This window comes from Somniosus microcephalus, chromosome 18 (genome assembly GCF_052327205.1).
Source record: "Somniosus microcephalus isolate GS21.2 chromosome 18, FLI_Smic_1.0, whole genome shotgun sequence".
NCBI lineage: Eukaryota > Metazoa > Chordata > Chondrichthyes > Squaliformes > Somniosidae > Somniosus > Somniosus microcephalus.
Genome location: NC_141004.1, coordinates 14,792,993 through 14,820,082, shown reverse-complemented (window position 1 = coordinate 14,820,082; position 27,090 = coordinate 14,792,993). Strand labels below are relative to the sequence as shown.

The 27,090-nt window shown below is 50.2% G+C and overlaps 1 protein-coding gene across 6 annotated transcripts in view; it reads left to right on the top strand.

Annotated features, from left to right (window-relative positions):
* The window catches only part of nfasca (neurofascin homolog (chicken) a), a 240,547-nt gene that overhangs the window by 85,890 nt on the left and 127,567 nt on the right, over positions 1-27,090 (top strand). For 5 of the 6 annotated variants that reach the window (XM_086011089.1, XM_086011085.1, XM_086011087.1 and 2 more), the window contains exons 1-3: positions 13,626-13,822; positions 22,305-22,427; positions 24,075-24,245. In XM_086011089.1, the coding sequence (XP_085867215.1) occupies positions 13,684-13,822; positions 22,305-22,427; positions 24,075-24,245 (433 nt within the window). In that variant the 5' untranslated portion in view covers positions 13,626-13,683. Of the gene's footprint in view, positions 1-2,735; positions 2,903-8,522; positions 8,629-13,625; positions 13,823-22,304; positions 22,428-24,074; positions 24,246-27,090 lie in introns of those variants that run through there. The other variant, XM_086011088.1, reaches the window with a different exon arrangement.

Genomic DNA, 27,090 nt, shown 5'->3' with positions numbered 1-27,090 from the left:
AGAACCGGAGGACACAGATTGAAGGTGATTGGCAAAAGAACCAAAGGTGACATGAGGAAAAACTTGTTTATGCAGCGAGTGGTTAGGATCTGGAATGCACAGCCTGAGAGGGCGGTGGAGGCAGACTCAATCATGGCTTTCAAAAGGGAGTTGGGTAAGTACCTGAAGGAAAAAAAATTGCAGGGCTACGGGGAAAGGACGGGGGAGTGGGACCAGCTGAGGTGCTCTTGCAGAGAGCCGGCACGGCCGAATGGCCTCCTTCTGTGCTGTAACCATCCAAGATTCTCTGATTCTATGACCGCTCTGGCAACTATTAACTTACCAGGTTCTATAGAAAGAAAGAAAGACTTGCATTTCTATAGCACCTTTCACGACCTCACATAGGATTACATAGGATATACATCACAAAAACAGGCCATTCGGCCCAACCAGTCCATGCCAGTGTTTATGCTCCGCTCGAGCCTCCCCCCATTCTTCCTCCTCTAACTATCAGCATAAACCCTCTATTCCCTTCTCCCTCATATACTTATCCAGCTTCCCCTTAAATGCAGGACGTCCCAAAGCGTTTCACAAACAAAGAAGTGCTTTTAGAAGTGTAGTTACTGTTGTAATGTAGGAAAGGTAAAGGAAGTTCGGGTGAAGTGGGGGCGGGTGGGGGGAGAGGGGGAGTGCCCATGGGGTTGACGAGGGGGAGGTGCGGGACACACAATTTATTTCCAGGGAAAACGAGGACAATAAAATGTTTTCAATACTAATTTTCCAAATGTCTTCACTCGCCTCTCCAGGACATGACTCTACAGTGAGCTGCACTGGAGACAGGTGCTCCCCTGCTCTTCTTCAAAATAGTGCTGTGGGCTCCTTTACACCCACCTGAGAGAGCAGACAGGGCCTCGGTTTAACGTCTCATCCGACAGTGCAACACTCCCTCAGTGCTGCACTGGGAGTGTCAGCCTGGATTTTGGGCTCAAGTGTCTTGGAGTGGAGCTTGACCCCACGACCTTCTGACTCCGAGGCCAGAGTGCTGTCAGTGAGCCACGGGCTGGCACCTAACATTGAACCGTATTGGCACAGAATCATTGATCTCCAGGATATCAATTTCTGAAGCTTTGTTAGTGTTTATCAAAACAGAGCCCCCTTCAAGCCCTGATCTGTGAGGGTCTCAGCAGATGCTGACCTGTGAGGTCACCTAGGTGCTGACACGAGTCTTACTCGAGTGTGCTGGGCCTCTTTCACCATCTAAATGGTGGACCCCGAGACACCTGCTTGCCTCTTCCATCTGCCCGTGTTTGGTATTGAAGGTGATGGGTCACGCTGTGGGATAACGACAACAGAGGAAGGGCAGTGGGGGGGGGGGGGGGGCAGAGGGGGGGAAACGAGGAAACAAAAGCTCAGGCTGTGACCTTTTCTGAAGAATAGGTCACAAGAGCCACAGGGCAAGGGGTGATCTATTGGCAGAATTAGTGAGCGCAGCACCTGCCTCAGGGGTTGAGCGAGAATTGACTCCCCAGGCAGAATGATTTTGCAAGCGGCTTCAGCCGTGAGCCAGGTCTAAAGAACATATGAGCAAGTCAAGGGTAGTCAAAGGCCATTCGGACTATTGATCCGCGTCACACACACACACGACAGCTTTAGCACGCAGCTGCATTTTGAACAGCCTCAGCATCATTTTGTCTCATCTAACCTGTTATTTCTCACTCTTTTAGTGAAAGAGATCGCCCCCCCGATATCTGTGTTTTAAATTTACTTGTCAGTAATTTAAAAGTAATTTTCTTTTATTTGTTCTTGGGATGTCACCACGCTGCCAGTGCTGCATTTATTGCCCAACCCTAGTTATCCCTGAGTGGACCTTCTCCTGGAATGGCTGGTCTACTTTCACAGCTTGTGTTCAAGTAATAACGAACGCCTCCAGCCCGACAACCCTCCAACAACTCTGCGTTCGTGCAACTCTGTCCTCTTCTGCATCCCCGACTTCCTTCGCCCCGCCATTGGCCGTTGTGCCTTCAGCTGCCTGGGCCCTAAGCTCTGGAATTTCCTCGCTAAACCTCTCCGCCTCTCTCTCCTCCTTTAAGACGCTCCTTAAAACCTACCTCTTTGACCTTCTCTTCTTCTTAGGCAGTCCCTCGGAACCGAGGATGACTTGCTTCCACATTAAACATGAGTTCTCAGGTGACTGATGAGCCCAATGGGGGACCTACAGTCTCTGTCACAGGTGGGGCAGACGGTGGTTGAAGGGGCGGGTGGGTGGGGTGCTTGGGTTGACGTGCGCGCCTTGCGCTGCTTGTGCTTGGCTTCCGCTTGCTCCCGGCGAAGAGACTCGAGGTGTTCGGCGCCTTCCCGGATGTTCCTCCTCCACTTTGTGCGGTCTTGGGCCAGGGATCCCCAGGTGTCTCTTTGACCAAGCTTTTGGTCACCTGTCCTAATGTCTCCTTCTTTGGCTCGGTGTCAAATTTTGTCCGATAACGCTCCTGTGAAGCGCCTTGGGACGTTTTACTATGTTAAATGCGCTATATAAATGCAAGTTGTTGTTGTTGTTGACAGTTTTAAGGTGTGGATCCAGGGAAGATTGTTCAGTTGTCATTGTTGGTTCAGTGATACCCGAGTGATACCGCCACGGTTCAGTGACATGAACATTCAAAGTGTTGCCGATCAAAAATTAAACACGGCAAGATTTCCACGGTGGGAACAACGCATTCAGTGACTTTTGTTCCAGTTCTTTGCTGTTTGTTTGCCAACAGGTGACACACAGCGTACTCAGGACAGAGAACAACTGGATTTGCTCTGCATTCGAGGAGCAGTCAACAGTCGGAAATGCTGCCAAGGGAAGAGAGCTTACTGCACACTGGATTGGTCTTCATCTTGTCCCTGTGCTACCTGGTGATGTCCATCGAAGTCCCTCTTGATCGTAAGTGCTACACGTCAGCAGGCGTGATGTTGCCGGGGTGAATGTGAGGGTTCGGATGCGGGGGGGGAGGGGGCGGTGTGGAAAACTCAAAGCCAATTTATCACCCAGCTCAACAAGCATTTTATATTAATGAGCAGTTAATAATCAGTGTGTGTTAACTAGCAGTTAATAATCAGTGTGTGTTAACTAGCAGTTAATAATCAGTGTGTGTTAACTAGCAGTTAATAATCAGTGTGTGTTAACTAGCAGTTAATAATCAGTGTGTGTTAACTAGCAGTTAATAATCAGTGTGTGTTAACTAGCAGTTAATAATCAGTGTGTGTTAACTAGCAGTTAATAATCAGTGTGTGTTAACTAGCAGTTTATATTAATAAGCAGTTAATAATCAGTGTGTGTTAACTAGCAGTTTATATTAATAATCAGGGTGTGTTAACAAGTATTTGAAATTAATAAGCAGTGTTAATAATCAGTGTGTCTTAACAAGCAGTTTATATTAAGTAGTATGTATTAATAATGAGTGTGTATTAATAAGCAATGTATAATATGCAGCATATATTAATAAGGATGGTGCATTAATAGGCCATGTGTTAATAAGCAGTGTATATATTAATATGAAAGGTATATTAATAAGCAGGGTATCAATAAGCAATATAATAAGCAGTGTATTAATAAGCAGTGTATTAATAATCACTTTATTAATGGCTCCTCTATGTAGACTGGTCATAGTTCCTGTCCCTTTCACTAACCTGTTTATTTCCTCACCTCTATGTTCCCTCAATTTGCCAACAATGGGACTAAAGCCAATCTCCAGAGAGAGTGTAAGTTCTCACCGTTTCTCTTTATGTCTGTAAGCCTCGGGTGTCCTGTTGAACACACTCCCTGTCCTGCCTCCAGTTCGAGCCGAGAGTGCGAGGTTGGGGATTGGGACAGACAGCGACACAGATGCGGTGCTATTAAACCGAGCGCCGGAGGTTTTGAAATGTAGAGCAGAGGGCTGGCAGAAAGTCATGGGGTTCAATGCTAGGGCTGCCCCCACCCCCAGCCAAAAGTTTTAATTTTTTTATTTGTTCCTGGGATGTGGGCGTCGCGGGCAAGGCCGGCATTTATTGCCCATCCCTCATTGCCCTCGAGAAGGTGGTGGTGAGCCGCCTTCTTGAACCGCTGCAGTCCGTGTGGTGAAGGTGCTCCCACAGTGCTGTTAGGGAGGGAGTTCCAGGATTTTGACTCAGCGACGACGAAGGATCGGCCGATATATTTCCAAGTCAGGATAGTGTGCGACTTGGAGGGGAACTTGGAGGTGGTGGTGTTCCCATGCGCCTGCTGCCCTTGTCCTTCTAGGTGGAAGAGGTCGCGGGTTTGGGAGGTGCTGCCGAAGAAGCCTTGGCGAGTTGCTGCAGTGCATCTTGTAGATGGTACACACTGCAGCCACGGTACACCGGTGGTGGAGGGAGTGAATGTTTAAGGTGGTGGATGGGGTGCCAATCAAGCGAGCTGCTTTGTCCTGGATGGTGTCGAGCGTCTTGAGTGTTGTTGGAGCTGCACTCATCCAGGCAAGTGGAGAGTATTCTGCACTGTGATGCCCCAACAGTCGAATAACCTACAGGTACTCGTTGTTTAGGCTGCACATGAAGAATGCCCATTTGGTGAGGTTCAAGAGAGTACCAAGTGCCCATGGAATGATGCCCAACATGGGTCGCCAGCCTAGATTTTCTGCTCCTGGACATGATGCAATGGATCATAAACTAGGGATCCCCTTCTGCACTCTAGCCTTTAGCTTCTGTCTCCATCGCAACCAGTCATGTCTCTCTCGCTATTTTAGCGATAATACTACGGTCAGTGCTCCTCTGAACTTTCCTCTCTGCTTTTTCCTACCACCTTACCTACTCTTCCTCTTCCCCATACACTGTAAAGTCTAAGGCTGTTCGTAACTCCTCCTGCTCTACCTTCTCCTTTCCCAGGGCGTCAAGTGTTGTTATTATTGTCTCAAACTTCCCTTCCTTCTTCCTACTGTCCACAACCAAAGCTTGCCACCATCTAATAAATTCAGTAGCGAAATAAGGAGCAATTTCTTTACTCGGAGAGTGGATAGAATGTGGAACTCGCTACCACAGGCAGTGGCGGAGGCAGGTAGCTTAGATGCTTTCAGAAAGGAAACTAGATGAGTACATGAGAGAAAAGGGAATGGAAAGATATGCTGAAAGGCTGAGATGAGGCAGATGGAATGTGAGGAGACTGGTGTGGAGCATAAACCCCAGCACAGACTGGTTGGGCCGAATGGCCTGTTTCTGTGCTGTACATTCTATGTAATTCTAATTGGAAGATAGGTATGGAGGAAGAAAGTTCCAGTTGATTTTTTTTTATATATAAAAAGAGAGGAGTTAGATTTGTAGGCTTTAACAGTGCAGACCAAACCTGTATTTCTTGCTGTAGAACTTTATTCTTTCTTAACATGGCGTCCCAATGAGACTGCAGCTATCCAACTCTGATAAGCAGGAAAGAAAGAAAGACTTGCATTTATATAGCACCTTTCACGACCACCGGATGTCGCAAAGCGCTTTACAGCCAATGAAGTACTTTTGGAGTGTAGCCACTGTTGTAATGTGGGAAACGCGGCAGCCAGTTTGCGCACAGCAAGCTCCCACAAACAGCAGTGCGATAATGACCAGATCATCAGTGTTAGTGAAATAACAACAGAAAATGCTGGAAAAACTCAGCAGGCCCGGCAACATCCGTGGAGAGAGATTAGAGTCGACGTTTCGGGTCGAAACCCTTCTTCAAAACTGGAAAGGAAATTAAATAGATCGAAAGGCAGGGCTGGGAGAGAACAAAAGAAGTGAAGAGACATTAAGAGGTATTCAAAACCAGACGAGATGGTGATCGGACTAGTGGAGACAAAAGGCGGCTCAGATTAGGTGTGAAATGTTCTGGCAGAATGAGAGACAGCTGCCACGTGGGAGAGAGAAAAAAAAGGAAAGGGGGGAGGGGGGGAAACCAAAACAAAGGGGCGGATAAAAAATATAAGTAAAAATGTTATAGGGGCCGAGGTTATGATCTGAAATTGTTGAACTCGATATTGAGTCCGGAAGACTGCAAAGTGCCTAATCGGAAGATGAGGTGCTGTTCCTCGAGTTTACCTTGAGCTTCCATGGAACAATGCAAGAGGCCAAGGACGGTGAGGTCCGAGTGGGAATGGAGCGGTGAATTAAAATGACAGGCGACCGGAAGCTCGGGGTCACCCTTACGGACTGAACAGAGGTGTTCCGCAAAGCGGTCACCCAATCTGTGTTTTAGTGATGTTGGTTGAGGGATAACTATTGGCTAGGACACCGGAGAGGGCAGACGGGGGCCTCAGTTTAATGTCTCATCCGAAAGATGGCGCCTCTGCCAGTGCGGCACTCCCTCAGCACTGCGCTGCAGAATAAACCTAGATTTTGTGCTCAAGTCCCATGGAGCGGGGCTTGAACCCATAGCCTTCTGGCTCAGAGGTGAGAGTGGCGCCCACTGATCCACGGCTAACGCCAGTTTGAAGGCCAGTGAGATGAGGCGTACCAACTGACGTAAGAAAACTACTAAACATTTGGTTTGCGTATAAAACAAGGCTTTAATCAACTGTTTCACAACCATGAGTTCTAGTTACATCACTAGTTCCTGGTTACAAAAACGTCCTGAGCAAGCTGGCCCACTTTCCTTGGACGGCGCCACCAGCTGCCGCCCAGTGTTATCTCATGGGTCATTTCTACATGAATGGTGAGATTCATGACACCAACATCCTGACCTCCTTGCATATTCTGGTGGTGTCAGCGCTGGAGGGGCACCAGTATTAGGTCTCAGCGTAATTGATGGGATCACGACAGATTTGGGGTCATTATCTTGCGACCTGTTCTTAGCCATTTGAAGGGGCCTCCTGTTTGTGTCACCTGCATCATCCGCATGCAAAATGAATCTCTTAGAGAGGCGCATATTTGCTGTGAAGGTAAAATTCACCTTGGGTCAGCTGCTTGCTGCATGCGATAGCAGCCTGGAGCTGCTATAACAGGGCCTCTTGTAGCAGGTCTTTGAGCTCAGCACAGATTTAACCCCCCCCCCCCCCCCAGTGTTTAATCCGACCGTGGCTGTTTGATCCGTCTTCTTTGCATTTCCTTGTCTTCCATTAGGCCCTCCCTGCCAAGCATAGTGTGATCTTTAGAGGCCTGGCTTAGATCTGACTGTGTCTCCTACGTGGCACTGCCACCTGGGTCTCCTCTCACTCTGTCATTCCGTCCATCTGCCTGTTCGCAACTGGGTCCCCATTCTCTCACTATGTTACTGGGTTCATCTGCACACTAGTACAACCTGAGTCTCCTTTCTCTTCAGATTGACTCCTCACTCTGACAACAGGCCCATAGTGTTATACAGCATGAAATGTGTGTCAAATCTAATAGAGCGCTCGATATCAAAAGCTATTTGTCACCCTGCAGTCTCAGCATGTACATTTCCGCACTGCTACACAAGAGAGTGCTTTCACAATGGCTGGGTGCATTTCACTATCAGTTTGATATCATCATTCCTCTTTATCTTTCTTTTTAAAACTAGCCCAAGCATGTGAGCAAAGTGAATTTTGATTTTGTCCTCCCCTAGTCTCTTCTCCTTTCTCCCCTCCCCTCCCCTCCACCCCTCTCCCCTTCTTTTCTTTGCCTCTCCCCTCCCCTCCCCTCCTCTTTCCCTCCTCTCTTCGCCTCTCCCTCCCCTGCTCGCCCCTCCCCCCTCCCCTCCTCTCTTCTCCCCTCTTCTCCCCTCTTCTCCCCTCTCCTCTCCTCTCCTCTCCCTCCCCTCTCCTCTCCACTGCACTCCCCTCCCCTCCTCCTCGCTCCATCCCTCTCCTCCCCTCTCCACCCCTCTCCTTCCTCTCCTCTCCTCCCCCTCTCCTCTCTCTTCTACCTCCCCTCTCCTCTCTTCACCTCCCCTCTCCTCTCTCACCTCCCCTCTCCTCTCCTTTCCTCTCTTCTCTTCTTTCTCCCCTCCCCTCCCCTCGACTCCCTCGACTCCCCTCGACTCTCCGTCCCTCTCCTCTCTTCTCCCCTCCTTTCCTCTCTGCTCTTCTAATCTTATCTTCTCCTTCCCTCTTCTCTTTTTACTCTCCCTTCTCTCATCCTCACCTCTCCCCTCCCTCATCCTCTCCTCCCCTCTCTCCTGAAGGTGCTGACTCTGGGGTACTGTTTCAATGGCCCCAGTCACTTTCTGACATCTCACCCAAGTGGCCATTTCTAAGTCTGACCTACACAGTATGAGTTGCCAGGCTACCGGCCGGACAGTGGTGGGGAGGAGGCAGTCACTGCCCGGCCTGCTCCTGTTCCCACCCAACACCCCTGCAGGAGGCCAGCGATCGCGAACAGAACACTGGCTGATTTTTGAAAGCCTGTCGGAGGGAGGGAAGCCTGGGGGAGATGAGAAGCCCCACAGCTTAGTCTGGAGAAACCAGAGGTAGAGCAGGAGTCTTAATCTCAGCTTAGAATAGGAACTTGACAAAATAGCTGGGTGTAGAGGGAAGGGAACGAAGGTTACGGGCTGTTCTGTCTGTACTGCAGTTCGAAACATGTTATTAATCATTACTTTTTTTGTTTTATTTGTGTTTTTTTTGCAGTGGCCCAGCCCCCAACCATCACCAAGCTGTCTCCAAAGGATTATATTGTAGATCCGCGGGATAAACGTCGTTATCTACTGTGAAGGAAGGGGAATCCAACACCTGCGTAACGTAACTCTTTCTTTGCAGTAACAACAGAAGATGCTGGAAGGAAACTCAGCAGGCCAGGCAACATCGTGGAGAGAGAAATAGAGTCAACGTTTCAGGTCGAAACCCTTCATCAGTTCTGAAGAAGGGTTCGACCTGAAACGTTAACTCTGTTTCTCTCTCCACGGATGCTGCCCTGGCCTGCTGAGTTTTTCCAGCGTCTTCTGCTGTTATTTCGGATTTCCAGCGTCCGCAGTATTTTGCTATCTTCTTTGCAGTAACGCGAGGGGGTACATTATCGCCCAGGACCTCAGCATGTCGAGGGACGGTGGGGGGAGGGGCCTGCAGTACACAGTTTCTATCACTAAGGGCCGCTCACGAGCAACTCTGTGGCTTCATCGCCCTCTGGTGTTGAAACCAGGTACTGCAGAGCAGTCGGCCAAAGTCCACAGCAGGAATCCCCCCCAGCTTTGTGTTAATGTTGTTGGCCAATTTCCTCGGGACTTCTCCGCTCCACTGTCTTTATTTCACGTGAACAGGGTTTCCGCTAAACCTCCACCTAAGTAACAACGGCAGAGCAGGCAAAGTCGAGATGAAATTAACCCACCTCAATGTGCTGTAGAATCATACAGCACAGAAGGAGGCATTCGGCCCATCGTGCCTGTGCCGGCCCTTTCAACAAGCTACCCGCTCCCCCTATGTTTCCCCAGAGCCGCAAATGTTTTCACTTTTCAAGTATTTTTTCCATTCCCCTTTTGAATGTTACTATTGAAATCTGCTTCCCACCGCCCTTTCAGGCAGCGCATTCCAGATCACAACAACTTGCTGCGGAAAAAAAAATCCATCGCCCCTCTGCTTCTTTTGCCAATTATCTTAAATCTGTGTCCTCTGGTTAATCGACCCTCCTGCCAGTGGAAACAGTTTCTCCTTATTTACTCTAACAAAACCCCTCATAATTTTGAACACCTCTATTAAATTTCCTCTTAACCTTCTCTGCTCTAAGGAAAACATTCCCAGCGTCTCTGGTCTCTCTACATAACTGAAGTCCCTCATCCCTGTGGCGTTGTGATATAGTTTGGTGTGATTCTGCTGCTCTTGGGCTCTCCATCTCTCCCCCTCTCCCCCTCACTCCCTCTCCCCCTCACTCCCTCTCCCCCTCACTTCCCTCTCCCCCCTCACTCCCTCCCCCCTCCCCCCCTCTCCCCTCCTCCCCCCTCACTCCCTCTCCCCCTCACCCCCTCTCCCCCTCCTCTCCCCCTCACTCCCTCTCCCCCTCACTCCTCTCCCCCTCACTCCCTCTCCCCCTCACTCCCTCCCCCCTCACTTCTCCCCCTCACTCCCTCCCCCCCTCTCCCCCTCCCCCCCTCACTCCCTCTCCCCTCACTCCCTCTCCCCCTCACTCCCTCTCCCCCTCACTCCCTCTCCCCCTCACTCCCTCTCCCCCTCACTCCCTCTTCCCCTCTCCCCCTCCCCCCCTCTCCCCCTCACTCCCTCTCCCCCTCACTCCCTCTCCCCCTCACTCCCTCTCCCCTCTCTCCCCTCCCCCCCTCTCCCACTCCCTCCCTCCTCCTCCCTCCTCCTCCTCCCCCCTCTCTCCCCCTCTCCCTCCCTCTCCCTTTCTCCCTCCCCCTCTCCCTCCTTCTCCCTCCCCCTCTCCCTCCTTCTCCCTCCCCCTCCCCCCCTCTCCCACTCCCTCCCTCCCCCCTCCCTCCCCTTCTCTCCCCATCTCTCCCTCTCTCCCCCTCACTCCCTCTCCCCCTCACTCCCTCTCCCCTCACTCCCTCTCCCCTCACTCCCTCTCCCCTCACTCCCTCTCCACTCACTCCCTCTCCCCTCACTCCCTCTTCCCCTCTCCCCCTCTCCCCCTCCCCCCCTCTCCCCCTCACTCCCTCTCCCCCTCACTCCCTCTCCCCCTCTCCCCCTCCCTCCCTCCCCCTCTCTCCCCCTCCCTCCCCTCTCTCCCTCCCCTCTCCCTTTCTTCCTCCCCCTCTCCCTCCTTCTCCCTCCCCCTCTCCCCCCTCTCCCCCCTCTCCCTCCCTCTCCCTCCTCCCCTTTTCTCTCCCTTTAACCCTCCCTCTCTCTGCCTCCCTCCCTCCCTCCCTCTCTCCCTTTCTCCATCTCTCTCTCCCTCTCCCTTTCTCTCTCCCTCTCCCTCCCCCTCTGCCCCTCTCTCCCTCCCTTTCACCCTCCCTCTCTGCCTGCCTCCCTCCCTCCCTCTCTCCCTCCCTCTCTCTCACCTTGTCCGGAGTCTCATAAAGATTATTGGGCTGAGGTTGGGTTTATTTTGGCCGGCTTGTCTTTCGGCCTGTTTGGAATTCCCGCTCAGTGTGCAGGGGACGTGCGCACGCTGGGCAGGAGCTGGGTGTTTTGCTACTGATGCAACCCCCTTTCATACAGACCAGAGCCTGGTTGTTTTTGTCTCACGGTCTGAGACGTGCGATGGAATTCTGGTTGATGTAACCCTGTCAAGAAAATTACTGCTTGCATCAGGTTGTTGCTTGGCTCCAAATGTCAAGTAATGTCGCTGAGCTTGCGGTGCTTATTTTTACCTCTGTTGATTTTAATCCTTCATTCGGCATAAAACTGGAAAGTAGAATGTCACGGGCGTGAATCTGCTTCATTGCACTGACTCTTGGCCATTTAAAGTTTTTTAACCAGTCTTTTTACTTTGGCTCAGTGGGCAGCACTCTCGCCTCGGAGTCACAAGGTTGTGGGTTCACATCTCACTCCAGAGACTTGAGCACGAAAATCCAAGCTGACATTCCCAGTGCAGTCTGCCATTATTTTCCCCGGTGTTCCATGGGAGTGTGTCAGTATCTGCAGTGGGGTCCCCGGGAGTGCGCCAGAATCTGCAGTGGGGTCCCCGGGAGTGTATCAGTATCTGCAGTGAGTTTCCTGGGAGTGTGTCAGTATCTGCAGTGAGTTTCCCTGGGAGTGTGTCAGTATCTGCAGTGACTTCCCCAGGAGTGTGTCAGTATCTGCAGTGAGTTTCCCAGGAGTGTGTCAGTATCTGCAGTGAGTTTCCCTGGGAGTGTGTCAGTATCTGCAGTGAGTTTCCCTGGGAGTGTGTCAGTATCTGCAGTGAGTTCCCCAGGAGTGTGTCAGTATCTGTAGTGAGTTTCCCAGGAGTGTGTCAGTATCTGCAGTGAGTTTCCCTGGGAGTGTGTCAGTATCTGCAGTGAGTTTCCCTGGGAGTGTGTCAGTATCTGCAGTGAGTTTCCTGGGAGTGCACCAGTATCTGCAGTGAGTTTCCTGGGAGTGTGTCAGTATCTGCAGTGAGTTTCCCTGTGAGTGTGTCAGTATCTGCAGTGAGTTCCCTGGGAGTGTGTCAGTATCTGCAGTGGGGTCCCCGGGAGAGTGTCAGTATCTGCAGTGAGTTTCCTGGGAGTGTGTCAGTATCTGCAGTGAGTTTCCTGGGAGTGTGTCAGTATCTGCAGTGAGTTTCCCTGGGAGTGTGTCAGTATCTGCAGTGAATTTCCCTGGGACTGTGTCAGTATCTGCAGTGGGGTCCCCGGGAGTGTGTCAGTATCTGCAGTGAGTTCCCTGGGAGTGTGTCAGTATCTGCAGTGGGGTCCCTGGGCGTGTGTCAGTATCTGCAGTGGGGTCCCCAGGAGTGTGTCAGTATCTGCAGTGAGTTCCCTGGGAGTGTGTCAGTATCTGCAGTGGGGTCCCCAGGAGTGTGTCAGTATCTGCAGTGAATTTCCCTGGGACTGTGTCAGTATCTGCAGTGGGGTCCCCGGGAGTGTGTCAGTATCTGCAGTGAGTTCCCTGGGAGTGTGTCAGTATCTGCAGTGGGGTCCCTGGGCGTGTGTCAGTATCTGCAGTGGGGTCCCCAGGAGTGTGTCAGTATCTGCAGTGAGTTCCCTGGGAGTGTGTCAGTATCTGCAGTGGGGTCCCCAGGAGTGTGTCAGTATCTGCAGTGGGTTTCCTGGGAGTGTGTCAGTATCTGCAGTGAGTTTCCCTGGGAGTGTGTCAGTATCTGCAGTGAGTTTCCTGGGAGTGTGTCAGTATCTGCAGTGAGTTTCCTGGGAGTGTGTCAGTATCTGCAGTGAGTTTCCCTGGGAGTGTGTCAGTATCTGCAGTGAGTTTCCTGGGAGTGTGTCAGTATTTGCAGTGGGGTCCCCGGGAGTGTGTCAGTATCTGCAGTGGGGTCCCCGGGAGTGTGTCAGTATCTGCAGTGGGGTCCCCAGGAGTGTGTCAGTATCTGCAGTGAGTTTCCCTGAGTGTGTGTCAGTATCTGCAGTGGGGTCCCCGGGAGTGTGTCAGTATCTGCAGTGAGTTTCCTGGGAGTGTGTCAGTATCTGCAGTGGGGTCCCCGGGAGTGTGTCAGTATCTGCAGTGAGTTTCCCAGGAGTGTGCAAGTATGTGTAGTGGGGTCCCCGGGAACAGAGTCCCTGATTGTGCATTAGTATTTGCAGGAGGCAATTGAGTAGATTGGGCCGATACTCTCTGGAGTTTAGAAGAATGAGAGGTGATCTCATTGAAACATACAAGATTCTGAAGGGGGTTGACAGGGTAGGTGCCGAGAAGTTGTTTCTCCTGGCTGGAGTGTCTAGAACTAGGGGGGCACAGTCTCAGGATAAGGGGTTGGCCATTTAAGACTGCGATGAGGAGGAATTTCTTCACTCAGACGGTTGTGAATCTTTGGAATTCTCTGCCCCAGAGGGCTGTGAATGCTGAGCCTTTGAGTATATTCAAGGCTGAGATCGATAGATTTTTGGACTCTAGGGGAATCGAGGGATATGGAGATTGGGCGGGAAAGTGGAGTTGAGGTCGATGATCAGCCATGATCTTATTGAATGGCGGAGCAGGCTCGAGGGGCCGTATGGCCTAGTCCTGCTCCTAATTCTTATGTTCTTATGACCCTGATAGATTATCAGCATGGTGGGATTAGCAATTAAGATATTATATATATATATACGCACAAATAGACTTGAACAAATAGTGCTTGTCCCGGATGTCTTTGTTAGACAGGAGAAGATGATTGGTTGACTGATTGTCCAACTGTCTCCACAGCTTCTCGTGGACTCGCAATGGAAAGTTCTTCAACGTTGCCAAAGATTCCAGAGTATCGATGAGATCGCGGTCGGGAACCCTCACGATGGACTTCCGATACAGCGGCCGGGCGGAAGACTATGAGGGGGAGTATCAGTGCTCAGCCAGAAATGACTACGGGACTGCACTCTCCCACAGAATATTCCTCCAAGTCTCCAGTAAGATGGGGCTGAATCTGTGCTGATAGTTAGAAATAGTCACTGTCTTCGTATCGGGGTAGTGTGGTTATGTCACTGGTCTTGTAATCCAGCGAACACGAGCTCAAATCCCACCATGGCAGTTTGACGATTTGAATTGAGTGTAAAACCGGTCTGGGATCAGTAAAAGTGCCCATGAAGCTGTTGGATTGTTGTAGAAACCCAACCTGTTTATTTGTGTCCTTTCGGGAAGGAAACCCGCTGTCTTTATCCAGTCTGGCCTATATGTGACTCCAATCCCTGACCAGCATGGTTGACTCTTAACTGCCCTCTGAAGTGGCCTGGCCAGTCGCTCGGTCGTAGTGATGGGCAATAAACGGAGGCTTTGCCAGTGACACCCGCATCCCGTGAATGAATAAAGAGGATAGTGATTCATATGGGCCTGTGTGATTGGGTGAGGCCATGTTGTGTTGCCTGTGTGAAAGACTGGACAACCTAAAGCTGTATAGTGTCCATTGTCTAAAGGCATCACCCCAATCCTCCATTGGCTCCCTGAACCCCAACATCTCAAATTTGAAATCCTTGGCCTCGTCAACAAAGCCCTCAATGGCCTCACCCCACCCTAACTCTGCAACCTCCTCCAGCCAATGCTCTTCGATCCTCCAACTGGGGCCTCCTGTGTGATGCCCTCTCCCTTCTGCCCCTCCTTCAGTGGAAGAGCCTTGAGCCTTACTCTCTGGAACTCTCTCCCTAAGACCCTCCTCCTTTGTCCGCCTTTAAAAGCCCCCACAAAACCTCTTTTTGACACATACTTTTGGTCAGGCATTCCTTCAACTCTCCAACCCTGTAAAGAGAAAAGACGGGGGCCCGGAATTTCCACGGGAGTTGACTCGATCTCCTGCCCGCAACTCTGGCAGGAGATCAGCAGCGTAAACGCCCATTTCTCCGGGTGTTCTGACGATCTCTCGCCGGAATTACAGCAGGAAATTGGGACGACCCCACCTCAGAAATTCAGAGCCAGGTTCTGTACCCGACTTCTCTTCCTGGGATCTGTACCCAAACTCTAAAGGCCCGGAGTTTCCCGCAACCGGCAAGTTATGTCAAAATTTACACCCGCTTCAATGCTGATCTTGCCGCCGGCAGCTTACCTCAGAATTTCCTGCCACTTTCCTTCTTTAAGTCCCTCTTCATGTATGTAAATTAAAGTTTGAAGCCATCAAACCATCATTGATGCACATTAAATACACAGCATGCTTAAGGAAATGCAATGGTGTTGAAATTTGTTCAATTTTCAACGTAACTCATTCTGATGCCATGAAAATGTTTTCAAAGATACGGGGCTGGATTTTGCCAGCCGAGACGAGTTGGGGGCGGGACTGCTGCCTTCCGGGTTCTAGTCCCGCCCCCAGCGACGTCTGAGGAACGCATGCTATTTTCCCTTGGTTGGCCTTGTTAAGTCCGCCTTACCGGCCAATTAAGGGAAAGCCGGTGACTGATGTCGTCAGCGTATGGCGCTTCATCTGTCGAAAACATTTTGACAGATGAATTGTCAGCATTTGACAGCTTTGAGAAGCTGTTAATCTCTGTTCAAGGTGAGCCCTTGCACAAAGGCTTACCAAAACCCCTCTCCTCAGCAGAAAGCAGATGGCTGCAGCATCTGAGAATGCAGCAGCTATTGTGTCATCTCTGCTGTTGAGGATCCGGAGGCACCTCCGGATCCTCAACGGTTGAAGCCTGCAGAAAGAAGCAAAGGTAAGGAAACTTTTTCTAACACTTTACACTCACCTCTCATAGTTACCTGTCCACACTTGCACCCATCACTCACCTCTACAGCTTACATTTCGACCCCTTTTGTAGTGTATGTACCTTGAAGAAGGAACTATATTCTGCAGCCCCTGTATACTGCAGTACCAGTAGTGACCACCCCTGTATATAAGCCTGTGTACTAACTTTGTATAGTAGTTCCAGTTTTGTCTCCATTCAGTAAACACCTGTTATAACCAACTTCTGCAGTCCGTGTCTCAATTACACACGGACGTTACATTGGCGACGAACAGATCCGAACTTACCTACAGTTCTGCACCACCTCACGGGGATCCATCCCTGAAGCGAAGTTGTTAGAAGTCGAGGCCAGAAGGAAGAAATCCAAAAAGAAAAAAAAAACAAACAGAAGAAACGGGCGTCGACCGTGGGCAACCGCCCTCTGATTCATCGAATTCGAAGATTTGCAGGAGAGGCTGTCGAGAGTTGGGCTTGGTTCTCCAGTCTATGGTGTTCCAGCTAATCGGGCTGGTGGCAGGTAGTACACTGATCCTTCCTGGGCTGCGGCGGGCTAGAGCTCGATCGGGTGGCTTTTCAATGGGGCCGAGCAGCGTTGTCGGGAAGAGGAGAGAGAGAGAGAGGGTGGAGCACACAGGGCGCGGCCGGTGCTATGAAGCCGGGCAGCGTACAGACCCGAGAAGAGGGAGGAAAGTGTCCCATAGGGTCTGCTCTGACGACGGGAACAGTAATTAAAATAAAAGAAATTAGAAGCGCAGAAAGCCGCGAGGAGCTGCAGTTTGCCACGGGGACCGCGGAGAGTGGCGTTGGCAGCAGCGCGGGGGGAAGTGCGCGAAGACCATAGGGCGTCGCCATCAAGGCATAAAAACGCCAGCAACAGCGCTGGCAGCAGCGGAAAAGACAGAAAGCGCGGGAGGCACCATCTTAATCCAGCAGGGAAGAAGGCAAAGCGCGGGAGGCGCCATTTTGTTCAATCGGGGAAGAAGGCAAAGCGCGGGAGGCGCCATCTTAGATCTCCAAGATGCCGAAGACTGGCAATATCACTGCCTTCGATAATGCAATAGAAGACTGGACCACGTATATGGAAAGAGTCGAAGTATATTGCAAGGCAAATGAAGTAGCCGATGAGAAAAAGGCATCGGTACTACTAAACTTAATGGGCGCAAGAACGTACGGCCTATTGCGGAACCTGATCACTCCAGTCAAACCGATGGAGAAGAGTTTTAACGAAATTGTTGATATCCTACAGGAACACCTAAATCCTACACCGCTGCTGATAGCAGAAAGATTTAAATTCCACAAGAGAAATCAGCATAAAGATAAGAGCAATGCTGATTACCTTACGGAACTACGCAAGCTATCAAAGCACTGCCAGTTCGGAGCAGGACTGGCAGATACCCTACGGGACAAATTTGTCTGTGGACTCCTGAGTGAAGGAACCCAGAAGAGGTTACTCTCAGAGAAAGAGCTGACGCTAGATAAGGCTTTCAGCATAGCAGTATCGTACGAAGCAGCAGCAAGGGGAGCTGCAGAAATACAGCAAAAGCCACAGGAATACGGCACCCATGAAATGACACAGGGATTTGAAAAATGTTATCGCTGCGGCAGAACAACCCATGACCAGAATGACTGCTGGTCCAAGGACAAAACATGCAGGCAATGCAGAAAGATGGGACACATTGCACGAGTTTGCAGGTCCGGGAAGAAGACTAACGACAACAAAAAGACTACTAAGGAAAAGTACAGGAAAGTACAAAAGATGACGGACAGTAGTTCCGAAGACCAGAAGAGCGATAGTGAATCCGGGAACAAGAGACTAAGCTGTCTCAAACTACACAATGTAATCACAAAAGAGGATCACCGAACCATTTGGGTCACCCTCACGATAGCAGGGTCCCAAGTCAAAATGGAATTGGATACAGGATCAGCCCTGACCGTCATGAATCGACGAGACTACGAGCGGCTATTCTCACACATACCCTTGAAAGACACATCCATTGTCTTGAAGACATATACGGGGCAGAAAGTATACCCCAGAGGGAAAATAAGGGTGCCTGTCGAATACAACGGCAAGGAAATACAGAAATTGTATCTGTACATACTGCAAGATGGTGGACCACCGTTATTGGGACGTGAATGGATCAGAAAGATAAGTTTAGACTGGCACTCCATTCATGCAATGACTGTGGCTGGTAAAAAGGATGACGACGTCACACCTGGACGATTGTCAAAAATCTTGGCTAACGCTAAAGAGGTATTTCAACAAGAACTGGGAACTCTTAAAGGCGTAACCGCCTCGATAAAAATAGAAGAGAATGCAATTCCCAAGTTTTTCAAAGCAAGACCGGTACCGTATGCAATTCGCCCAGCCGTCGAGGCAGAGCTGGAGAATCTGGAGAATGCAGGCGTGTTAACTAAGGTAGACTGGAGTGAGTGGGCGACACCCATCGTTCCTGTCATGAAGAAAACGTTAAACAATAAGTCTGAGGAGCCAAGGAAGGTTCGCATCTGTGGGGTTTTCAAGGTGACTGTGAACCCAGTCCTTCACACAGTACAGTATCCTCTTCCGAGGATAGAAGATATTTTCGCCTCACTATCTGGAGGGAAACGTTTTACAAAAATTGACCTAGCGCAAGCATATTTGCAGATGGAGGTTGAAGAATCCTCTAGGAAATATCTCACGATAAACACTCATAAAGGTCTTTACCAGTATAATCGACTGGTATTCGGAGTTGCATCAGCTCCGGCTATATGGCAAAGAGCGATGGAACAAGTCCTGCAAGGGATTCCGGGGACTCAGTGTTACTTGGACGACATCCTAGTGACAGGTGAAAATGACAGTGAACACCTTGCCAACCTAGAGCAGGTGCTCACTAGACTAAGAGAACATGGGCTACGAGCCAATCGCCCCAAGTGCGAGTTTTTTAAGAAACAAATATCGTATTGTGGCCACATGATTGACGAAGAGGGGTTACATAAGTCCCCTGACAAAATTGAAGCGGTAGTTAAGGCTTCAGCGCCTGAAAATGTGTCGCAACTGAGGTCATTCCTCGGATTGGTGAATTACTACCATAAGCTTTTGCCGAATTTGTCCACAATTCTGCACCCACTGAACGCCCTGCTACAAACTGGAGTAGCATGGAAATGGAGCGATGAATGTAAGCGGGCCTTTCAGAAGTGTAAAGGCCTGATCACTTCAAGAGAAGTATTGGCTCACTACAACCCATCACTACCGATAAGACTTGCGTGTGATGCGTCTCCCTACGGCGTTGGAGCCGTACTGTCACATAAACCCCTTGATGGTTCAGAGAGGCCGATAGCTTTTGCGTCACGCTCGTTAACTGCAGCCGAGCGTAACTACGCCCAGATTGACAGAGAGGCCCTCAGCCTGGTGTGGGGGGTGAAGAAGTTCAATCACTACCTGCACGGACAGAAATTTACTCTATTAACTGATCATCAACCTCTTGTCTCCATTTTCAACCCTAAGAAGGGCATCCCGATAATGACAGCACAATGGCTACAGAGGTGGTCCCTTTTCCTAGGGGCACACCAATATGACATCGAGTACAAAGGAACTAAACAGCATGGGAATGCTGATGGATTGTCGCGCCTACCGTTGCCGACGGTGGAAGAAGCACCTGCAGTGGATCCTGTGGAGATATTCCACTCGACCATAGTCGAATGTCTACCTGTGACGAATGCAAACATTGAAAAGGAAACACGAAATGACCCGACACTCTCCAGGGTCTATGATTTAACGGTGAAGGGATGGCCAGCACATGGCGAGCCACTGTTGCCAGCATTCTCGCCGAGAAGAGAACAGCTGTCAGTGTGCCGAGGAACCTTGATGTGTGGATCCAGAGTAGTAATTCCACCCAAATTGAAGGATAGAGTGCTCAATGAGCTTCATGAGGGTCATCTGGGAGGGGTAAAAATGAAGAACTTAGCCAGAGCGTTTGTGTGGTGGCCGGGAATCGATAGAGAAATCGAAGAGATGACCAAGAGCTGTACAGGATGCCAGAAGGTCCAAAACGCCCCACCACAAGCCCCTCTACATCCATGGGAGTGGCCCTCATCTCCATGGCAAAGGGTACAAATTATTTTGCTGGTCCATTTATGGGCTCGATGTTTTTAATTGCGGTGGATGCACATTCAAAGTGGCCAGAGGTAATAAAAATGTCCTCAACCACCACAGAAAAAACTATCACAGTCTTACGAACCATATTCGCCAGAAATGGGCTGCCTGAACAGATTTGCTCCGACAATGGACCACAGTTTGTGTCTGAAGAGTTCCGGAGGTTCTTAAAGAACAATGGTGTTAAGCATTACACATCTGCCCCATATCATCCAGCCACCAATGGATTGGTTGAGAGGTGCGTTCAAACATTCAAGAAGGCTATCAAGGCAATGTGTAATGAAGACATACCCCTACAACACAAGGTGGATAACTTCTTGTTTGCCTACTGGAATGCGACACATGCAGTTACCAACCAAACTCCAGCCATGATGTTCTTCAATCGAAGACTAAGATGCCGCTTGGATTTGGTTAAGCCAAACATCAGAAGAGATGTGGAGAACAGGCAGTTTGAGAATATGAATGAAAGGCCAACCAGGAGTTTCAAGATAGGTCAACCAGTTTTGGCCCGGGACTACCGCACAGAGAAATGGCAGCCAGGAACGATCTGCACACGGCAAGGACCTCTAATGTATACCGTGGACATTGGAGAGAGCATTGTAAGACGCCATGCTGACCAGATTCTAGAGTCACTGGAAAACGTCAAATCTACACCACGATCCTATACACCTGGTGATGAAACCGAAGTACCAATTGCATCTACCTCAGAATCGGTGATATTGGAAGCAGACGAACCAAACAACGACGTTGATCCCAAATCAACTTTGCCAGAAGAACCTGATACCCCAAAGAGGTGTTATCCGGACAGAATCAGGAAGCCTCCTCAAAGACTGAATTTATAATTGATTAACTTCAGCTAATGTATATAGCAACTGTAATTGTAAATATGTTATTTAATTATTAATCGAATGTTATGTACTGTTTAGCTAAAAGGGGAGGAATTGTAGTGTATGTACCTTGAAGAAGGAACTATATTCTGCAGCCCTGTATACTGCAGTACCAGTAGTGACCACCCCTGTATATAAGCCTGTATAGTAGTTCCAGTTTTGCCTCCATTCAGTAAACACCTGTTATAACCAACTTCTGCAGTCCGTGTCTCAATTACACACGGACATTACATTGGCGACGAACAGATCCGAACTTACCTACAGTTCTGCACCACCTCACGGGGATCCATCCCTGAAGCGAAGTTGTTAGAAGCCGAGGCCAGAAGGAAGAAATCCAAAGAGAAAAAAAAACAAACAGAAGAAACGGGCGTCGACCGTGGGCAACCGCCCTCTGATTCATCGAATTCGAAGATTTGCAGGAGAGGCTGTCGAGAGTTGGGCTTGGTTCTCCAGTCTATGGTGTTCCAGCTAATCGGGCTGGTGGCAGGTAGTACACTGATCCTTCCTGGGCTGCGGCGGGCTAGAGCTCGATCGGGTGGCTTTTCAATGGGGCCGAGCAGCGTTGTCGGGAAGAGGAGAGAGAGAGAGAGGGTGGAGCACACAGGGCGCGGCCGGTGCTATGAAGCCGGGCAGCGTACAGACCCGAGAAGAGGGAGGAAAGTGTTCCATAGGGTCTGCTCTGACGACGGGAACAGTAATTAAAATAAAAGAAATTAGAAGCGCAGAAAGCCGCGAGGAGCTGCAGTTTGCCACGGGGACCGCGGAGAGCGGCGTTGGCAGCAGCGCGGGGGAAGTGCGCAAAGACCATAGGGCGTCGCCATCAAGGCATAAAAACGCCAGCAACAGCGCGACTCGGGGACCCGCCTCCTGGGAAGATGGCACGGAGGTGGGTTGGGAACGCGGTCGGTACCCGCTCCCAGTTTCTGCCAGTTTCCCGGCAGTCCTGCCTCCAAACCCGCCTCCCCAGGGTTGGGAAAATTCCCCCCACAGTGTGGGACTCAGTCAGGAGAAATACATTTTATTTTTAAACAAATCACTATTAAGACATTAGAAATATGACTTTGGGTCCTACTGTGCCTAATACTTTGGGTGTAAATTTATATCCTGTTCAGAACTGGCATAAATGTAGGAAACTCGAGCGAGCCCGTCTCTTAAACTGCGAGGGAGCCGAGCTGTGTTAATGAGCAGCAGAGGGATTCGCCAATGGTTCTGCAGGATCGGTGCAAAAGATCGAGGAAACTCGGGTGTAGCAGAAAAACGTGCGTAAGTCACTTGCACGCAAATTTCCTCGATCTCTTGGGCTGAAAATTGGCTTTGCGTCGTATTTACGCCATTGTTGCACAAAAAAATACGAGGAAATTCAGGGCCAACCCGTCCCTTCTCTTTTCAGACGCAGGATGGATCCATTAACTCAACCCTTGGGATTATTGATGCCCCTCCTGTGTTGGGTTATAGGTTTCTTAAAGCTTTCTGCTGGCGACAGTTGAACTTTTCCTTTCTCGCTCTTTTGCTCTGCTCCCTCTTCCACTTCCTGTCCTCCCCACGGGCGTGTCCCTAGAGGCGTCTGAATCCCCAGCAGAGGCCCCGCGGTTTGTTTGAAGCCATTGCTAGTTGTTCCTCGCCGGGACGTGTCCGAGACTCCCCCCCGTGATCCATTGTCACTGACGATCTCTTTTCTCTCTCTGTGGTTTTTGACGTGCAGAGGCCCCCCTGTGGAGGAAGGAGAACCTGGACCCTCAAGTGATTCAGGAAGGAGCATCCGCCATTCTTCCCTGCCAACCTCCCCCCGGACTCCCCCCTCCTGTCATCTTCTGGATGGACAGCTGTAAGTTTTGCCAAGTTGATCCTTGGGCTTTTATATTCTGCTAACACTTAATGCAGGCACAGAAGTTAAGTTAAAGTTGTGCCCCTCGAGTAAGTAAGATGGTAGCTGACTGCGGCTAATTTCACTGATTATCTTGTGTTTTCAGCGTATGGCGGGGGGGGTCAGGAAAATTCAGGGCAACTTTCTTTACCTCTTTCTCATTTCCTCTCCTGTTTCTTTGGGGGTGAAATTGGTCTTCGCCAGTAGCATGAATCTCCCTCATAGCGGATCGCTAGGCGCGTTCTACACTGTGTCCGGCCTTTTCCATTAACTTCAATGCAAAGCGTGCTGTCGATTCGCTATGAGCGTGTTTGGCAGCACTGGCAAAGACCAAGTTCACCCCCTTTCTTTTTTTCTTCCTCTACACCGTTAACTGCCACTCCCTCCTCTCACTCCCTTCTTAATCTTCTTTCTCACTCTCTCTCCCTTTCCTCTTTTCTCCCTCTCTTCACCCCTCACTCTCCCTCAGTTCCTCTCCCGCTCTTTAACTCTCACTGCCTCTTTATCACTTCTTACTCTTTCTCTCCCTCTCTTCACCTTACTCTCTCTTTTTTGCTCCTCTCTTTTTCTCTCCCTCTCCTCTCTTTCTCTCCCTTTCTTTACCTCTCTCTCCCTTGCTATGTCTGCTTCTCTCCCTCGTTCTCGCCGGTGTAACAACCTAAACGTGAGTCAGCATCTTCAGGAGAGGAGCGGAGAAAAGGGAGGAAAATGGGGAAAAGTCCAGTGTATAAATTCAGAGGACATAAAAGCATGTGCAGGGACGTGACTTATATAATGGAGTGTATAACAAGCGAGAGCTGGACCTGTTTCTGGCCGGGGCGGAGATCACTTCTTACAGAAGGGTAGGTACTGCAGGGAATTCAGGGCCAGCATGATCTCCTGGACTAGTTTCCATCGCCTACCTGGTTCGAAGAGGAATTTCATAGATTTTTTTGGCCTGGGTTTTTTACCTGGTTTCTCGTCTCTCCCAGGTGATCACACGGTTTTCGGTTGGGGTGAAGAGTGTAAATATTGCGATGGACAAGATACCGCAATTGTGTGAGACAGGCTGGGCGGACCAGAGGGTCTTTACCTGTCCGTCATTGTTCGTATGTTCGCATAAGGTGCGGTACTATAGTGAGGGCACCAGAGCATGTTGGATAGAGCTGTGGTGAGGGGCCTAAGGTGAATACACTGGGGAATGTTCCATTATAGGGGCACACAGTGTAAACCAGATCATTTCAACAATGCACAAGCGTATAGTGGAAGGTTGCACAGTGAAGGGTATGGAGTACATCAGAGAGTGTTGCGTGTTCCAGATCACTAAACATTAAAGCGACTCCGTACATTATTATTCTGGGGGCTTTGAATGGGGAGGGGGGGGGGTGGGGCAGTAACTTCATTCGTAGAGTTTCCTCTGCTGGCGTCAACCCATAATTCAGAATTATACATATTTAAAATTGATTGGCTGGCAAAAATGAACATAAAGCAACGTAGAGGCATAGAATGTAAGGATATGAGATATTTTTCTTAGTGCTAAGATTTCGGGAGAGGCTTTGAGACTCTAGGGACAGAGGGTGGCCATTGAGATTGATTTGTGTCGAGTGATGTTTTGTTTGTTTTTTTTAGCGATGGAGTCGATCCCTCAGGATAAGCGCGTTTCTCAGGGCCTGAACGGGGACCTCTATTTCTCCAATGTGATGCGCAGCGATGCTCGCTTCGATTACATCTGTAACGCCCGGTTCCTCTTCACCCACACTATCCAACAAAAAAACCCCATCACCATCAAAGTGCTGACCAGTAAGTATCAAGCCGCAGCCCTCTAACTCCTCCCCTTAACGGCTTTCACTCCCAGTGTGTGTGTGCACCGACAGGCAGAGTGCTTGTGATTAACGTTTTACGAGGGATTTGACGCACTTTCCAGGGATCAGCAGGGCCTGCAGAGTATGATGCCAAGGAGCCAATTTCTCAATCAGCTGGGAGCTTTGCCTTGCCATTTGAAGCTGTTAACTCATCAGCTGATTCAATGGCCACTGATCTCCCACCTCAGCTTCACTGACGAGGTCTAGGCACAGCGGGAAACTGGTGGGCGACCTGTCAAATCCAAAAAGCTGGGAGAAAAAAGCCTTGTCAAGTGGCTGTAAACAAGCCACTAATGATTTTAATTGGGTCCCCCGCCACTGCCTGTCGGGTCTGCTCAGCGCTGGCAGACCCGACATCGGGAAATGCAGGTGTGCACGTATTGACAGCGGATTCCCGACCCACTGTCAATCATTTTAAAATTCACAGCTGACCCGCCACCAATCGGGTCCGCTGAGCGCTGGCAAAATCGCGGCCATCATGTACTTAACGCTGATACAGTTTCAGTTAAAATGTCCAATTAACCAAGGAGCAGGATTTGCGCACCCAGGAAACTCCCTGAAGGGAAACTGCTGAATATCACCACTGGGCAAAGATCCCGACACAATTAGGCTTTCCATTCATTTCTAGCATTGTGTGTGTTTCTTCATGCCAATGGATGAATTGCTCCCACCAGACTGTTGCCCAGAGGAATGCACCACAATCATTGTAGGAGTGATTCTGCCATGCGAGGGCACGGGTGGGAGAATTGACAGCCTTAAACTGCCGCCATACTTTAACCAGTTAATGCCACCCATACAGATAGGGCTGGATTTTATCAATGGAGGCGTGTAGGAGGCGGGACTCCAACTTTTGGGGTTGTAGTCCCGCCTCCATCGAGTTGTGGCCAACCCACTCGATTTTCCCTTGATTGACCTTGTTGAGCCCGCACAGCGGGATCAGCAGGCCAATTAAGGGCCACCAGGCAACAGGCGACGTCACAGATTGACATTTCATCTGTCAAGAGCTTTTGACAGATGAAATATCAGCGTTTCACAGCTCTTTGAAGCTGCCAAACACTGACAATCTGTACTCTCTAATTCCTTCCTCTCAGGCTGATTTAGAGATCTCTCCAGAACAGAAAGCAGAGGCTGCAGATTTTGACAGCTCGCGGCCATTCTGCTTTCTGTGCCAGTGAGATGAGGGACTCCCGAGACCTGAAGAAAGGAAGGCTGTAAAGGTAAGTAAAACTTATTTAAACACTTTTCTACACCAAACACACTTACCTCTGCACTCATGCACCCATCACTCACCTGAACACCGGACATCTCGACCCCTCCAAGTCCTTCAGCCTGACGGTCCGCCTCGTTAACTTGGCGTGGCTTGGAGCCGTCGGGCAGCCCACACTTCAGGAATAAAAATAGGGATTAGGCTAAAAACTGCCTGTTAACAGGCAGTTAATTGGCACTAATCCCCTTCCCTCCTCGGGGAGGCGGCTCACAGCACAGGTCGGGTACCCGCCTCCTGGGAAACGGGCATGGAGGCGGGTTGGGGGCAGGATGGGTTCGTGCCCCCGATTTCGCGATTTTAACCCCCCACACGCCTCCAATCCCGCCTCAACGGCCCGATGAAATTCTAGCCCATAGAGTCTACAGCCTAGAAATTTGATGGCACTGTGCCCGTTTTACAGAGGGACGCGTCCAATATGATGGGCAGGGGTGCTGGCCGGAAGTGCAGCGCCCGCCATATTGGTATAGGCATCTAAAGGGGTGTCCAGGGCCCATGCCTGAAACAGGGGTTAGGCCCTTTTGCATGTGCCAAATTGGTTTGCCCTGAATGCAACCAGCACATTTAGGAAAGTGTGGCCTTCGTGCGGCCTAATCGGCGGTCCTTAAAGGGGCCGCTACCTGGTGCCCCCAGAATGGTAAGTCTTGTAAAACAGACCTTCCTGAATGTGGTGTTGGGAGGAACAGGAGTGCTCCTTCCGGCTCCTCTGCAGCTCCAGAGACCGTTGCCCACTCCCGCTTGGCCCCTCCTGATCGTCCCCCCTCCCTCTCCAGATCTCTGCTTCCGCCAAAATCATGAAGGGTTTTGAGAAGGTAAATGAGAAGCTGTTTCCAGTGGCAGAAGGGTCAGTGACCACAGGGCGCAGATTTAAGGTAATTGGCACAGGAACCAGAGGGGGAGATGAGCAGAAATGTGTTTTACGCAGCGAGTTGTTGTAATCTGGAACGCGCTGCCTTGAAAGGGCGGTGGAAGCAGATTCAGTAGTAACTTTCAAAAGGGAACTGGATAAATACTTGACAGGAAAACATTTGCAGATCTATTGGGCAAGGCCAGGGGAGTGGGATTAATTGGATAGCTGTTTCAAGGACCCGGCACAGGCACAATGGAATGAATGGCCTCCTCCTGTGCTGAATCAATTGATGATCATCTGACACGTTCACCTGCCAAACCTCCTCAACAATAATCTCCAGGCTTAAAGACTGGGGGGGAGAAACTCGGTATTGCCCCGGCGCAAAGTTTAGCGCCTGCCGCTAATTATCGCCTCCGACTGCAAACTTGGCTTCTATCGCCCCTGGAGGTGATGGAGCGCTAAATCAGGCACTACACACCTCTCTTAAGGCGCTAACGCCGAGGAGCGAGGCGCTACCTCAGAGCGCCGGCGAAGCTCATGTGATGTCAGTCAGCAATAGAACACAGACACACTGGCGCCAGCCAGTTCTTAAAGGGGAGTGTCGACCTTGTTCTCCATCCACTCCCTGCTCATTGCAGCCTTGAATCTCGGCCTGCAGAGACCTGTACA